Below are 12945 nucleotides of genomic sequence, written 5' to 3' on the forward strand. Positions count from 1 at the left end.
AAACAGATTGAGTTCTGTATGCCTCTCACTGTAAGGCATTTTTTGCAGTTCTCAAATCATTTTACACCCTGGCCAGTTTTTCAACATCCTTTTTAAAATATAGAGACCAGAGCTGGGCATAGTATTGCAGCATTGGTCTCGCCAGTGCCATACAGAGTTAAAATCACATCCTGCTTTTACTCACTGCTCCCCAGTCTACATAGCCAAGGATCACATTAGCTCTTTTTGCTGCAGCATTGCACTGGGTTTTCATGTTCAATTTATTGTCAACTCTGACCCCTAAATCCTTTTCAGCGTTCCTGCTTTCCAGAATACAGTCCCCCGTTTAGAAGGTCTGGCCTGCATTCCTCGTTGCTAGATGTCTGTGCATTTGGCTGTATTAAAACTCAGTCTCTGCTCTGGTTGTGGAGCTTCCATTAATAGGTTCAAGATATGGAGCAAGAGAATTTAGCCCAGAAAACAAACTGGCGTGTAAAGTAAAGCCCAGAAAGGGATTATCCCCAATGGTGGTTGTTCAGAATTTGAGAACTCCCAGGCAGTGTAGAGTGTAGAGAGTGCCTACAGGCTGCCCTGCGGCTGTGAAATCACAGTGTCTCCTCTTCAGGGTTGGTTTTATTTGTGGTTTTTTTTAAAGCAAGAAGAAATGTTGCATTTACAAGCTCACAAAAACAGCCTGTTCTTCTTGCCAAGTTTGCTGATGGCAGAGCATTGGCCCACATGGCAATGATCTATTCAAATAAATGCAGGTTACTGCACGGTCTTGCATTACATGTGCATGGTTCTCCCTTTGTACTTTAGCCTGCTGAAATGGAGAGCTGTTTCCTTTTAACTGGCCGCCAGTACAGTTCTCAGCCTACCACAATATGGTGAGCCCATTACTGCTGTGAAATAGCGTGTATTTGTCTGTCTCTCTTTGCTGGCACAGTTCTCTGCCTTCCTAATTGTCCCTTCCTCTTCAGCTCATAAAATCTAGGAGTTAAACAGTCCCTCCCATAATGTTCCCAGGTTTTTAAAATAGACTCGTAAGCTGTTCCTACAAGAACACAGAGTACTGCAGAAATTAACGTGGCATTAGTCTGTTCCCTGTGTGTGTAGAATGAGCTGAAAAGTAGTGGAGTGAGGTGTGTGTATATTAATGTAAACTTTTCTCCTACCATCATTAGACTTCTTTCCTTCCCTCCCTACCATTGTAACCATCTGTTACTCACTGAGATCTTCTGGCTGCCCAGTGCTGTAAGCCCTTTGGTGGTGGAAGGGCTGCAGCTAATGATCTGAGCTGAGTTTCTCTTTGCTAGATTGGGTGTAGTGCACTAATTAATACCTGAAGGTCTCTCTAGCAGGAGTTGTGTTCTACCTTGGTGGAAGAGCGGATTTCCTGATCGAATGGCCCTTGTATATTTCTTACTTGCGTGTGATCCTACATTCTATTTTAGAGACCTTTCAATAAAGGGAACACATCACCCTGGTTAGATTCCAGTGCCCACGCTTCCTTCTGTCGGTGACCTTGGAGCTGATCCCCTCTGCACATTTTGATCACCCAAGGAGTCAGGAGGATGGAACAAGGCCCTCTTTGAAATGTCCAGCTATAAATGCTCTGCTCCCACACAATCATTCTAAAACTCCCCAGCCTGTAGCTGCGAGACACTGTGGAGGATTTCACTCCAAAGTCCAACCAATGACCTCATTGCCTTGAAATGCAGCTCCAGCATGGATGTAGGTTCCATGCTGAGTTCAGTAGGGAGACACTGGAATTAAGCTGCTGGTTCATGAGTCAGAGCATTTTAAACTGGCAAGTGGGGTGGATATAATTAGGCTTGGCCTGCATCGTCTGTGTGTGCTGCTTTGTGCAACATTGAAGCTCTTAGTCACAGACACAGCCCTTCAAACAACCAAGTTCTTGCTATTGGCTGGAGGTGCAAAACTCAACTGGCTGACTGGCGGGAGAGTTCAAGCGTCTGATTCCAGGTGGCTTCGCAGTGTAGTGGTAAAGGGTCAGTTCTGGGATATGCAGTAAAACATTTCCATGTCCCATCTTCAGGACGTCACTCTGGACAGTACTGAGGGTCGCCCTACCATTTCGCCCACTCTCCGGGCTTTTCACAGGGTGGATCCAGGAGAGATTTGCTTTTTGGTGGAGTTCACTATATAGCATCTGCAACGAAGTGCAGTGATAAATGGTTGTGTCCGCTACCTTGGCGCTTCAGTGCGTAGAAGACTCAGGTGAGATTAGCACTGCACCTGCCAGCGCAGCCACCCCAGCCATCCTCTGTAAAAGCACCTGCTGGCAAGTCCCCTGTCTGCTCTGAGCACTGAGCCCTTCTTCCTCTCCTTAGTTTTCAGCGTCTCTGTCTCAACCCTTTCCTAGAACAGAAGAAAAGATCCTCTGCACTGTCTTACCCCAGCTGTCTCGTGATGCAGTGGCAGACCTCTGCCTTGCCACATCTCCCCAGTGTGAAAAACCATAATCTCAGAAGCCTTCCCCCAGTGGGAATTGCACCTATAACCTAGTTATACATGCACACGAGCTCTAGGCCAAGGCATCACCACACTAGCTGTTGATCCTGGTTCTCCATGGATTTTCATGTGGAGAGGCACTAAGCTGGGCAGATGGCAAGGCCAAGGGTGCATAGCAGCTGCAGTACAGTCCATACCCAGTTACCGCAATTTGCCAGCTGTGCCTCTTTGCGCTTGCACATTCCATCCCAGTAATTATCCATGTACAGTCCTAAAGTGGAGCCACAGCAAGGGCTCGAGCACTTCTCTAGGTAAATTCTTAACAAAATGCACAGTGCTCCCGGGGCGCTCACTCTCCCAGGAGCCTGACCCTCTGAAGTAGCTTTCTCATATGGAACCATTTCTCAGTCTCTGTTGACTCATTTGTATCTGCAAGCAGAACACCACATGCTGGTAACGCGTGTTGGGGAAACTTGGCTGCCACAGTGTAGCAGTGAGGCCTGCTGCTGCTATGTTTGTCCAACCTTTCCTGTATGGAACTGAGCAGGCGGGTCTGAATTTCAGTATGGCCATCCATGATTAAAGCTAAGCCATCAAGAGGGGCCAGGTCCTGCAGCACCCATTGAAGCCAGCAGAAGTTGCAGGTTCCTGTTTTAGGCCTGCTATGAGCCAAGTGCATTTTGAAGTGCAGTATTATCAGTTGTGTTTGACGTAACCACTGTTCTATCCCTGCCTCTCAGCCAGTTCTGAAGCCAAGGCAACAAAAGCTCCCTAAACGTGGAGGGGGCCAGTGGTACCGGAACCGTAGCCCCACTTCCTAGTGCTACTCCGTCCCCAATGCCCTGCCCCTGCCCTAAAGGCCCTGCCCTCACCCAATCTTTTTCCTCAAGACCCTCTCTCCACTCGCTCCTCTCCCCTCCTTCACCTCACTTGCCCTTACCATCAGAAATGGCCCCCTGGGCCCCCCCTCTTCCGACATCCCTCTCTGAAGCCCCTTCCTCAGCATGAAGGTGAAGGGAGGGGCTCTGCTTGGCGGTGGCTCATCCAGACTCTCTCCTTTGCTGTATAGGCCAGGAGAGGGCAAACTATGGCCTGCGGACCGGATCCAGCCCATCAGGGCTTTCAGTCTGGCCCGCGGAATTGCCAGACCCATGGCGCAGCAAGGCTAAGGCAGGCTCCCTACCTGCCCTGGCCCCACGCTGCTCCCAGAAGCAGCTGGCATCATGCCCCTGCCCCCCCATCCCCCACAGCTCCCATTGGCCGGGAATGGGGAACCGCGGTCAGTGGGAGCTTTGGATATGGTACCCGCAGACAAGGGCAGTGGCGGAGCCACCGCCCCAACCCACCTTACCCGCAGGAGCCACTGCTGGACATGTTGGCCACTTCCAGGAGCAGCACAGGGCCAGGGCAGGCAGGGAACCTGCCTTAGCCCCACTGCGCATTGCTGCCACCCTGGAGCCGCTCAAGGTAAGCGGCGCCAGGCTGGAGCCTGCACCCCAAACCCATCCTTCACCCCACACCCCTAACCCCCTGCCTTGAGCCCCCGCCACACCCGTCCTGCACCCCAATCCCTGCCCTGAGCCCCGTCCCAGACTCTGCACCGCCTTCTGCACCCTAACTCCCTGCCCTGAGCCCCTTCCTGCACACCGCACCCCCTCCCACAGCCTGCACTCCCTCCTGCACCCCAACCCCCTGCCCCAGCCCTACGTTCATGGCCCTGCATACAGTATCCCCACTCAGATGTGGCCCTTGGGCCAAAAAGTTTGCCCACCCCTTCCTCAGGCTGTGGCATGGCTCCGGGTGCCAGCCCATTCTCTCCATTGTTGCCGGTGAAGTAACTAAAATGGAATAAATGCAAATGGAGCAGCTGTGACTCCTAGGCTAAGTGATGTCTCTTTCTTTCCTAGGTGGATCGGGTGAGTTACCTGCTTCAGGAGATCTATGGAATCGAGAATAAAAACAATCAGGAGACAAAGGTACTGGCGCCTAGAAACCCCCTTCTGCAGGCTGAGCCACATGCGGGGCCTGGCTGTGCTGCCAGCCGACTTGGCTTCTCCTTGGAGTTTGTTTATGGGCTGATACTTTATGTACCGGAGGTGGCGGGGGTGGATCAGAGAGTCCTCACAGCCGCTGCCCCTCATTCAGTTCAGGATTGAAATAGGCCATGTAACCTTACTACTAATCATGGCAAGCCAGGTCTTTCTGTTGTGATGCCACAGTCAGTGGTGAATTTGTCCCCTTAGGTTTTGTTCGACAGCCTGAGGATGGGCATTGTGCCTGACATTCAAAGGAGCTAGAGGGAGTTAGTCACCAGCTGCTGCTGGGTTTCAGTGGGCCCCTCTCTGCATAGCCCATACTAATAACGATCCATCACGAGAAGAGCCATGCCGGTCTCTACTACTGCGCGCTCTGTCTCTGGTGCCCTGCACAGGCTGCTTTCCAGCCCAGAAATGTCTTCCTTTTCCTCCCCTGGAAGTGGGCCCTTGAGCCCACCCCCACCCCACCCTCCAAGATCACTTCTTGCAACTGACTTGTCCATTAGCACGGGGCAGGCTGAGGAGGGCTCTCTCCTCATGATCCCTGAGGTTTGCTACTGTGGCTGTGCTGTTAGTGTGTGCAGGCTGGCTCCTCACTGCCAGGGATTAAGATTCCCCATGTGCTGAACCTGCCAGTGCAGTGCATCCCTTGGGCATAGCCAGGTGTTGGAATGGACTGCTGTTCTCTGCGTGTCCCTGCAGCAGTGGAGGAGTTGACGCTGGGTAGTCTCACTAGTGCCAAAGGGATTATGTGGAAAATGCTTCATCTACAAATATAATCAGCTCCTTCTTGCCTTGGGCAAGTGATGTAACTTCTCTGAGCCTCAATTTACCCATCCGTAATGCTGACCTTCCCAGCTCGGGGGACGGGGAGAGGGAGACTGAGAGTATTCATCTGTGAAGTGCTCTGCAGATGAGAAGCATGGTGAGTGCCAGGTGTTGGCTTCTACAAATTTGACTGCATTTGTGAGTCCTGTACTCGATTCCCCAATGCTGCGCTTGTGGGAGGGAGCGGGGTTCGGAAGGGAACTGAGCAGGGGAAGCCCTGCCCCTTCTCCCCCAGCCTCTTCCCAGTCCTGTGCTAACAATCTGTACCCTCTGTGTGGCTGCTCCACCACGTAGCGCACCACGGGGAGGCTGGGAACTTTTTTTCAAATCCTATTACCTGGTCTCGTAAGAGACTCCTCTTCATGCTCCTGCTGTCTTCTGATGAGCTCTTGGACCCAGTTCTTTCAGACAGAGCCCAGTGAGTTCGTGACTTTGGGCTGTTTGTCGTTCAGTTCCAGTACACTGAGCAGTCAGTGTGAAAAGGGGAGAGGAAGGATGTCCTTGCGCAACACACAGGAGCCCTGAAATAGATCAGGAGCTCACACGATGTGCGCAGGCAGCTTCCAGCCGCTTGCTAACGTGGTCAGCAGGCTGACTCGCTCATCTGGCAGGAGCAGATGCTGTCTTGTTTACGTCTCGGTCATCCCACAGTGCGGCGTGTGGCCTAGTGTGCGTCAGCAAAGAGAACTCACACAAAAGGACAAGCATATCTGTGCACATCACTGAGGTCACTGATGGTTGGGCCCCAACAATTGTGACTGCTCCAGCTTCAGCAAGGGGTGCTGGTGTGGGGGGAGCAGGGTCTACTGGGCTGGAAAGACACCCCCCACTCCGGCTCCAGCAGAGGGAGCTGCTGTGATTGGTAGCAAGTTCCTCTTTATAGCAACTGCTGCATTTGACTGTCAGCTCCAAGTTCCAGGGCTTTGTTTAATGAAAGCCGTATAATAAAGCCCAGACTGCACCAGTGTTACACCAGGGGGAACGGAGGCATCTTCCCTCTCCCACCCTAGGTATCTCACTTTTAACAAGGCCACAAATTCCCTGCAGCAACCTGTGGCCCCGGGCTGCTTAGAGGCCCTTGAGGCTCTACATTGCGGCCCTGGAGGGTGACTGTCACAACTGTTGGATTCTGAATGGACCGTGCTCCCTGAGCTGCATCCAGGCCTTTGAAATTCATGTGTGAGAATCAGCCGGAGGAGATGGTAGGTGCCATCACCTCCTACCACCGCTACACCAGCATCCCCAGTGCTCTCTGGTTTGAGCTGTGGGCAGCTGCTGCCCCTTCCCTCCTGCTGCTCAGCAGCTCCCCTGCTGGTTGTCTGTTTGGTTGCAGGGGAAAAAGGCTGGACAGGAGCCTTGGGATCATCCAGAGGTGGTCCTGTAGGACACAGGCCAGGGATCTGCTCCAAAATGCTTCCCAGAACAAATTGTTTTTCTAAACATCCAGTTTTAGTTTTAAAAGTTGCCAGTGATGGAGGATTCACTACGGCCCTTGGTAAATTGTTGCTGTGGTTAAAAAATGTATAGTGTGTTAGACCTTTCTGAGCTAGACTGAAGATCCCATTATCAAATATTCATTCCCCGTGTAGATACTCATAGGCTGATCGTCACCCCTTAACCTTCTCTTTAAGTTAAATAAACTGAGCTCCTTGAGTATGGATTGCAGCCCCTTTACTTTTTGAGCCATATTTCACCTTTGAGCTGCAAGGACCTCACTGAATTGCAGTGTCCCTTTCATTCCCTGTGAAGCACCTGCATTCACGTGGCACTGCCTCTCCTCTCGTAACAGCCTTCTGACGATGAGAACAGTGACAACAGCAACGAGTGCGTGGTGTGCCTGTCCGACCTGCGAGACACCCTCATCCTGCCCTGCAGGCACCTGTGCTTGTGCAATTCCTGTGCGGACACCCTGCGCTACCAGGCCAACAACTGCCCTATCTGCAGGCTGCGTGAGTACACTCAAGAGAGGGTGCTGGTCTTGCTGCCATCCAGTGGGTAGCTGCAGTCTCCCCATTCGGGTACAAAAGCCCTAACCTAGCTGGGCAAGGGTGGCTTTACCTACCAGCAACACAGGTGACTGGTTGGTGCCCTGGGATTGTGGATGGGGCAGTAACTTGTAGTCTGATTCTCTCCCCTCCCGCTTGGCCACTGGGACCAGAAGGGGAGGCAACGTCCAGATGGACCTAGTGTCCCAGCAGCATGTACCTTCATCTTCCTTTCAGTCCACTCACTCTGTGTATCAAGCTGGCAGCCCCATCTGGGAGAGGAAAGGGCCATGTCTTTTATATAAGCACCACCATTTTTCCTGAAGCAAACTGTCACTCTGGAGGGTTGATGCTAACTCACTGGCATTCTGTTAAATCAATGGTGCTCTTGGGAGTGAGGAGTCTCTTCGGCTTCTGTCACCAGCCTGCTTTTCGTTCGGCATGTGGAGATGTTAAATCCTTTCCATATCAGCTAATTCAGGGCCTATTCATTCAAAAAATGAATGACTGATGCAGAACAGAGTAACTGCAGCCCTGTCTCCAGCTAAGTGCCCTGTTAATATTTCAGCAGTTCCCGGGAATAGGATGGCAAATTGGATTAGGTCACAAGCATGTCCCCATACTGTGAGCTAATCAGGCAGGTTGGGGGACTGCAAGTTGGGCCTCGGCTCTCATGAGCTCTTCCAGGCATGAGCATTCTTCTGAGCCTCAGGAGGGCCTAGCGTGGACGCAAGCTCATTGAATTGTAACCAGTGTGTCTCTGGGGCTGGGTGGCTAACCTTAAACTAAACAGCTCAGTGTTATGGTTTGAAAGGGCCTGAAGCAGTTGGCTGTCCCTGCTTGTTTGTGGGCCACCCCAAAGCCATATGATCAGCAGTAATCAAACCATGGTATCAGATGTACTGAATGTATTCCATACTCACCTACCTCTTCAATTACTGCCTTATCTCCCCTGTACCCTTCACCTCCAAATTCCTCAAACATGTATTTACAGCTGTTGCCTTGAGTTCTTCTCCCCCTGCTCCATCCTGGATCCCCTCCAGTCTGTCCCCCACTCACTGTCTTAGACTGTAAGATCTTTGGAACAAGGCCTGTCGTGGTATGCATTTGTGGAGTGCCCAGCATACTGGGAAGCTGACCCTGCCTGGGGTCTCTGGGAGCTACTGCAGTATAAATATTTAAGTGTCCCCAGCTGCTTCAGAAGATAATGTTCTCTCTGGTGCTCATAAATGTACCAAATACCACTTCTGGGGGAATTCTGGGCCAAAAAAATAAAAATTCTGTGCACAATATTTTAAAATTCTGCAAAATGCTGCATATTGTATTTGTCAAAATAACACAATATAATCACACCAGTTTCAATTATTTTTGGTCATTTATTTCAAAATACCCGTCAGCAAGTATGTCTGTAACAATACAGACAACAAAAGATTCAGGAAATGTTTTTTGACCAATAGATTCCTTACTGGGCATATTAATACAGAACTTTGAGTAATAATTCATTAAAATGGCAAAACAGAACCATATTTCCCACACACACCCAGAATCAGTGCAAGGCTGGGGGGAGTCAGGGATAACGGGGGAGCTGAGGGAGAGGGAAATAATTGCTGGGAAAAGAGCAGAGAAATGGGGAAGGGGGCAGTAGCTTTATAGGTCCTTAATTGAAAGGATGGGGATATTTAAATCTTCAACAGAGACTTTTAAATGGTCCCACTAGACATCATTTCTCCTTGTCATTCCTTGGGTTTCACTTCCTTGATACTTGTGATATCACCTTAGTTCTCTAGTCCTCCATAAGAACTGCCATACTGGGTCAGACCAACGGTCCATCTAGCCCAGTATCCTGTCCTCTGACAGTGGCCAATGCCAGGTGCCTCAGAGGGAATGAACAGAGCAGGGAATCAACAAGTGATCCATAGAGCACTCCAAGAAAAAGAACACTCCCCGCTCAAAAGTAACCTCTTTTTAAATAGAAAACATACCTTTTGCTGTTTACATAACAAAAATAATGTGATGAAGCAACAAAGGCACAGTTGGGTCCCAAATAACCATGTTAAATAAACACATGCGCACACACAGAGCCTGGCTTCATATATACTGCTGCTCTGTCTGGTTTCTGGTAGCTTCCAAGACCTAGAATGTAGCGTGCACCATAGAGCACTCTCAAACTCCTCTGTTCTAGACAACACAGAATCCCTTTCAGGCATTCTCTGTGCATAAAAAAGCAAACAAAGAAATCCCGCATTTGTTTCCAGATCACCGTTATAAAGGATAGCTGGGTCTTCAGAAGATCCTGTGGAAAAAACAGCATCTGATCATGTAACCAAAGACTATATCATAATGCATATGCATTGAGGGGCGGGCAAATTAAGGTTGTATAGACAGGAAATACCAGATTTAAGGCTAACTTATGAGTGCTTCACTTTACAATCGTAACATTCTTTTTAACATAGTCTTCTATATCATTTTCTTTTTTTAAAAAAGCTTACTGAAAAAACTGATGCCCTCATGTGGAACCGTATTGACCCTCACATGGGTCACCAGCGGGTTTGGGATCTTTAGATCCACAGCACAGATCTCTGCCACTTGAGCTGAGTAACTGGTAGTAATAGAAAGCTGTTATCTTCCTTGAGACCTGGCCACTGGAGGGAGATGAACTGTGAAACCTACTGGCAGAGTGTTTCTATTTGCTGACAGTAGAGGAATGTAGAACTCGGGAGTAGACAGAAGTGGTGGGAAAGGATAAGAACTGAATTGAGGGGAAGACGCACGCTGCGGGGAGACGGGCTGAAGTGTGTGGATTTTTTTTTAAGAACTACTAGATAAAACAAGTGATTGTGCACATGTATGTTCCACTGCAGGCATACGGGTGCCCAGTGCCTTCAAGTCAAAGGCTTTTGCCAGCAGTACCACTAGGTGGCACATACACTTCTACTCTCCCTGTGCATTGAGCCAAGGCCACGAAAGGGGCATGTCCGCCACCTCCCTCTCTGTTCCTTGGCACAGACAGGCACAAAAGCTGCTTAACCTAACTAGGGAAAGGTCTTGTGAGGGACAGATATCTAGTTTGTACCTCTTCCCCCACTCAAAGAAAAAAGCAGAAGGATTTCTGCTGAAAAGTTCACTGTGAACCTGCATATGAGATGATGGATTCTGAATCCACAAGGAATGCCCCTCCAGCTGCCTGCATCTGGGAATGCAAGTCAGGAGAAAAACACTGCTCTTCCTTTCACCGTCAGCCTCCTCAAAGCATCCGAAGCATTCCGGTGCTGACAAGCAGTTGAAATCTCAGTCTTCATCGAGCAAGCCTTCCAGTAAGGCCTTCAGTACCGGTTTGAGGCATTGTAAACATAAGCACTCACCAGCTCTGTCAGACTCCACTTCCTCCAGGGCCATTCAGTCCTGTGCCTTTATCTTTACTGGGCCCCTCTTCACCTGTACAGACAATCCAGACCACCTTGGCAATGCTGGATCCACCAATGATTGAGTCAGTGCCTCTGGCTCCTTAAGCCTTCCTGTCTGCAAGAGATCTTGGGTGTCTCCTTTTACCAGCCTCTCCATAACTGCAGCACCCAGCTCTGGTATTGACCACCATAGGGTCTTTGGCATTCTCAGCTCTATCAGCACCTCTGGCACTGTCCGTACTGTCAACACACCTGGCAGCATCCACACAGACACATCTGGTGCAGTAGACATTTCTGGTATTTTCAACATACCCGGGACCACCAATCAAGTCAGCTTTGCCAGCGCGATAAGCACAACCGAAGCCTTTGTCATCACCGATACAGTCGACTTCAACGCTGCCAACACCCATTACCTCATTGGCATTCAGACCTCCTTATCCCATGCTATATACGGACTGCAGGGCCCAACTCTCTCAAGAGCCCCAACAGGAATGCTCCCTCTGTTCCCTGAGGAGTCATACATTCCCTCTTCAGACTCGGAACTCTGTCACCATCCTGACCTTTCAGATCACCTCATAGACATCATGATGGGGAACAGGTTCTAAGGACTATGACTCGTCTTTTTTCAAGGAAGCCCCAAGATGGTGCTCTCCGCTGTGGGAGGCTCCAACTGTGGAATTCCCCCCTTGGCCATACTGGTCGTGGCCCATTCCAAGGGTGCTGAGACCTGCTTCAGAATCTCAGACCAGCTGGGGTCCTCTTCTCCAGTTCAAGAAGCCTTTCACCAGGCTCCTCCGACTGTCCCCTATTGAGGAGGATGAGATACTCAAGTAACCCCTGAATGTCCCTCCGTGCACTTCTTCATAGTCTCCAGACAAGGCTGTCACCCGCAGAGTCACCTGCAGAGGACTTCAAGGTTGTCCAGGACCTAATGTGAAGAGTGGCCTCTTCTTCAGGAGTGCAAGTGAAGTTCGTTCAAGAAAATCTGCACAGTCTCCTCAATGCTGTACAAACGCCTGCTAGGGGAAGTGTGGTCCTTCCCATTGAAGAAGCCTTGCTTGAGGCCAGAGAAAACCCTTGGGCAGACCCCAGCTTCTATTCCACCTTCAACCAAAAGACTCGAAAGGCACTACCAAGCTCCACAAATTGATTCTGATTATCATCAGTTATCACACTCTCTGATGTCTCCAATTCACTGGTGGTTATGGCTGCCAATGAGCATTCCCACCTGTCTCATCTCAAAGCCAGACTTAAAGACAAGTTGCTCCAGAGACTGGCTATATATGGCAGGAAAGTTCACTCTACAGTTAACTCTGCAGATGGGGGTGGCTAGCTGTCAAGTTCTCCTGTCCAAATATGATTGTATTAATTTTACAGTTTTAGCCAGTCTACAGAGAAGCCTAGGGAACAGTTTATGGCTCTGAAGGGCACCTCATGGAAAAAACATTCCTTCATGCAACTGTTGATGCAACTGATAACAGCCTTGTGATCCATGGCCACTGTCCTTGCAATGAAATTTTCCCTGTGGCTCCAGATGTCTGGAATTCCAAAGGAGCTGCATTCTGGGATTTGCTGTTTGAGCGATCTGAATTGTTCTCTCAAAAGACTGAAAAACTCCTGGATGACTCAGATCAATGGGGGTGTACACTCCAATGTAAAAGAGGAAACAGTTTAAACCTCTGTCCTACCACAGATCACATTTCCAGCAGAGATTCCAGGACTCTTAAGAGACGATCCAGGCCTTCTCAATGGCACCAGGCAGCTTTGTCTCCATCCGACCCTTCTCACTAGACATCAACAGCCTCTTAACAGTCACTTTGACTCTCCATGTCTCTCCATGTATCCCACCATTTGGAAGATGCCTATTGCACTTTTACAGTGCTTGGAACGGAAATAACGTCAGACAAGTGGGTGATCAGCACTGTGAAGAGGAATGTGTTATCCAGTTCACCTCCCTCCCTCCAGCCCACCTTTCCCGTCCCTTTTCAAGGACCATTTCACAAGACTGTATTACTCTAAGAAGTACGGTCTCTTCTGCAATTGGAAGTGATAGAAAAGGTTCATTGTCATCACAGAGGGATTCTATTCCTAATTCCTCAAAACTTCCAGGAAGTTGAACTGCTTTATTAAGAAAATCAAGTTCCAGATGGTCACCCTCGCTTCCATTACCCTTCCCTGGAGAGTGGAGATTGGTATGCTGCCCTCGATGTGCAGGGCACATACTCCTGGTAATACATC

General features: G+C 49.7%; 1 protein-coding gene across 6 annotated transcripts in view; it reads left to right on the forward strand.

Moving 5' to 3' along the window:
- Positions 1–12945, forward strand: part of MGRN1 (mahogunin ring finger 1) — a 109885-nt gene that overhangs the window by 80068 nt on the left and 16872 nt on the right. For all 6 annotated transcript variants that reach the window (XR_012656519.1, XR_012656518.1, XM_032781619.2 and 3 more), the window contains exons 9-10: positions 4362–4430; positions 7108–7267. Coding sequence is in view for 4 of the 6 variants with exons in the window: in XM_032781619.2 (XP_032637510.1) it covers positions 4362–4430; positions 7108–7267 (229 nt within the window). In the remaining 2 variants the exon portion in view is untranslated. The remainder of the gene's footprint in view (positions 1–4361; positions 4431–7107; positions 7268–12945) is intronic.

This window comes from Chelonoidis abingdonii, chromosome 9, assembly GCF_003597395.2.
Source record: "Chelonoidis abingdonii isolate Lonesome George chromosome 9, CheloAbing_2.0, whole genome shotgun sequence".
Classification (NCBI taxonomy): domain Eukaryota; kingdom Metazoa; phylum Chordata; order Testudines; family Testudinidae; genus Chelonoidis; species Chelonoidis abingdonii.